General features: G+C 36.8%; 1 protein-coding gene across 1 annotated transcript in view; it reads left to right on the forward strand.

Moving 5' to 3' along the window:
* The window catches only part of LOC106868346 (nonsense-mediated mRNA decay factor SMG9), a 24,691-nt gene that overhangs the window by 16,056 nt on the left and 4,804 nt on the right, over nt 1-3,831 (forward strand). The window contains exons 8-10 of the mRNA XM_052968033.1: nt 490-590; nt 1,256-1,363; nt 2,357-2,470. Of these exons, the coding sequence (XP_052823993.1) occupies nt 490-590; nt 1,256-1,363; nt 2,357-2,470 (323 nt within the window). The remainder of the gene's footprint in view (nt 1-489; nt 591-1,255; nt 1,364-2,356; nt 2,471-3,831) is intronic.

Genomic DNA, 3,831 nt, shown 5'->3' on the forward strand with positions numbered 1-3,831 from the left:
TCCACAAGCTGGTGTTTGGAACATAAATTAACAGGAAATTTTTGATGGAAGATTTTAATTTAAATCACTCATCATCATCATCATCATCATCGTTTAACGTCCACTTTCCATGCTAGCATGGGTTGGACAATTTGACTGAGGACTGGCGAACCAGATGGCTGCACCAGGTTCCAATCTGATTTGGCAGAGTTTCTACAGCTGGATGCCCTTCCTAACGCCAACCACTCTGAGAGTGTAGTGGGTGCTTTTATGTGCCACCAGCACGAGGGCCAGTCAGGTGGTACTGGCAACAGCCACGCTCAAATAGTGTTTTTACATGCCACCGGCACAAGTGCCAGTAAGGCGACAACTGGAAATTTATATCACAGAACCAGGGGTAGTCTCAGGCTGTCTGGTATCAAAAGTGTTAAAATGTTTTCAGTGGTTCACATTTCTTCTACAACATTAAAAATTGTCCCCTCTGATTCAAACTACTTTCTATCTTCTTAGATTCTTGTTAACTGCCGAAATGCTTAAACCTTCAACTCCTGCTAATTCCCATGATGACACATCAGTTCAAGAGAATACTGCAGACTATTATCCACAGATTGGTATGTTTATTTGTATATTATAATCACTTGGTCTGATTTAATCTACACTTGGGTTCAATCATCACGTGTGTGTTTGAGAAATGCATCTGACAATTTTCTATCTAAAACATTTCTTGTCAAATCTTCATGCTATTGAGTGTAGCCAATAAAACACTTTAAAGTATGTCAGTAAACCAGTACATTACAATAAGAGCAGATGCCTGAAGACTTTGAAAGAAGCAAGTTTAGACAACTCAAAAGCATTTGCTTTTTAACGAGGATTTCACATTAACCATTTAATGAGTTGCACATACAGAGAATGTATAAATACTTCCTCACCTCTGCAAATTGTCTGAAATGGATTTCAGAGCCTCCACAATGTGAAATACTAGAGTAGAAACATCTAGGTGTGTATTGTGTGCATGAGGTAAGATGGAGGGTTGTCTCAGCTAAACTCATGTGCAAGGATCAAAAGTACAAATTCTTTTGGGCAGGAAGCCGTAATGATGGTAGGTGATGTAGGTGAGGCAGCCAACACTGGAGCTCAATTACAGTCCTACAGTTCATCAGATCCAACCCATGCCAACATGGAAGATGGATGTTAAATGATAATGACTTAAGTATGATAATTTTGCATTTTTGTTCATCTTTCGTAATTATGAATATCATGTGATTTCTTTTTCTAGTGTTTGTCCAGAATAAGGCAGTAAGAGATGATTTCAGTGTAGAAACTTATCGTGCCAAACAATGTTTACTATCCAAAGTGCTTGAGAATTCCAAGCTTAAGTACAAAGGTAAGCTTTATATTTATGTTTCTATCTTTAGATTTGGATCAAATATATTTTTGAATACAGATATACATTGAGCAGATTTTTTTAGAGCCTGGTGCAGCCATCCGGTTCACCAGTCCTCAGTCAAATCGTCCAACCCATGCTAGCATGGAAAGCGGACGTTAAACGATGATGATTGTAATAATTATTTTATGGCTTATTAAACAAATAGACTGCTAAATTATATTGTTTAATTTTTCATTGAATATTCAACAAAAACCTATTAGTTTTATATCAAAATATCTTATTTCAATGTGCTTTAGTTTTTATTGTATTTAGTATTCAAGGTTATATATATTTAGAACCAAAAGCATAAACTTTATTATAACTCATACACCGTTCCTTACTTTGTGTGTTTTTTCCTGGTTTCAATCATTAGACTGCAGCCGTGCTGGGGAACAGTCTCCAGTGGTTAAGTTAATTATATCACCCCAGTACTTATTTTAATTCAGTTAATATTTTATTGATCTTTATTTGTCAGATAAAATGCCGCTAAGTATTTTGCCCAGCATAAAGTTAATTTGGACTGTTTTTATAAAATGGGACTATTTTTTAAAACAACAGGTTCATTATAAATGATCCAATATAGTGTGAGTGAAATAGTATGGACATATAGGCACAGTTACGGCTGTGTGGTTAAGAAGCTCACTTTGTAACTATGATTTAGTGTTCAGTCCCACTGTGCGGCACCTTGGGCAGATTAAAGGAATAGATCAAGAAGGGATGACCAATTACCATAGTTTAACGTGTATAAGGAACCCTCTAATTTTGGGGGTTTAAAATTTGGCAAAAAAGGTTTTGTAAGGGATTATAATACTATCCATGTATAATAAACTCCCACATTTTTTAACCTAATTTTTGACAAAAAAGGGTTCTTTATACACATAATACAGTATATATATATAAGAAAATGTTTTAACCATAAAAACTTTTAAAATATATTAATGTTTTCCATAGACGCTGTGACTTTGGCCACTGGAGAGTTACTGCCTGGGTTAAATAACCGAAATATCACCACAGGGGTCAATTTATTTTTGCTACCTCATATGGACAATCAGAAAGTTGAAGCTGGTAAGTGTTGCTTTTCTGTATCTTGATATTATACTAGGCACAGGTACATGCAGGTGCTATGTAAAAAGCCCCCGGTACACTCTAAGTGGTTGGCATTAGGAAGGGCATCTTGCTATAGAAACCATTCCAAGACAGACAATAAGAGCCTAGACAGTTCTCCTGATGGCCAGCTCCTGTCAAACCATCCAACCCATGTCACCATGGAAAATGGATGTTAAATCCTGATGAGGAGGGATTGGCTGTATAGCTAAGAAGTTCACTTTGCAATCATATGGTTCCTGGTTCTGTCCCAGTCCACAGCATATTGGGAAAATCTCTTTAAATTAACCAACCAATGTCTTATCAGTGGAATTGATAGATGGAAACTGAGAAGAATCCTGTTATATATATAAGACCCGTTAAGCCAAGTGAAATCGTAGTTGTGGCCACTGCTGGTGTCGCATAACTGATGACACATAAAAAGTACCCTTCGAACATTGGGCCTCACAGGGGCAATGACATGTGGCCAAGACCTTTGGTAATATGCCATACTTGAGGAGACCCATCAAGTCATGTGAAATCGTAGTCATGGCCAATGCCAGTATCATGTAACTGGCACATAAAAAGCACTCATTACACTCTTGGAATGGTTGGTTTTAGGAAGGGCATCCAACTGTAGAAATCATACCAAATCAGATTGGAGCCTGGTGTTGTAACCCTGCAGCTTACCAGTTTCGGTCAAACCGTCTAACCCATGCCAGCATGGAAAGCAGACACTAAATGATAATGATGTTCCTGTGTTTGTGCCCATTCCCAAATGTAAATGTTATTCCAGGTATCCTCGTTAACACTGAACAAAAAACTCAGCGTCTTTGTTAACATACTCCAACTAGAGAAAGTCTTGTATTTTCAGCATTTGACATGCAAAGACCAATGGAATAATAAAAAAAAAAGACTATACTTGAAAAGCAGGTATGGACTGGCACCAAGAAGATATCTACCCATAGGAAATTTCATCTGAAGGACAGACATAAAAACCAAACAAACAAGCTATATAAGCATGTATCTAGGGTCTCCTAATAAGCTATGTGGGTTTAACTCCTTTATTGCCATATTTGTAACAAAATACAAGAATTTAGAGGGATTTAGTAAAATTTATTTTTCATGGTTTTTATTGGCACAGATATGGTTGTGTGGTAAGAAGTTTGCTTCTCAAGCACATGGTTTTGGGCTCAGTTGCACCTTGGGCAATTGTCTTCTACTACAGCCCCAAGCTAAGCAAAGTCTTGTAAGTGGATTTGGTTGACAGAAACTGTAAGAAGTGTGCATTCATTGTATATATATATATATATATATGTGTGTATGTATATATATATATATAT

Source organism: Octopus bimaculoides, chromosome 5 (genome assembly GCF_001194135.2).
Source record: "Octopus bimaculoides isolate UCB-OBI-ISO-001 chromosome 5, ASM119413v2, whole genome shotgun sequence".
Lineage (NCBI taxonomy): Eukaryota > Metazoa > Mollusca > Cephalopoda > Octopoda > Octopodidae > Octopus > Octopus bimaculoides.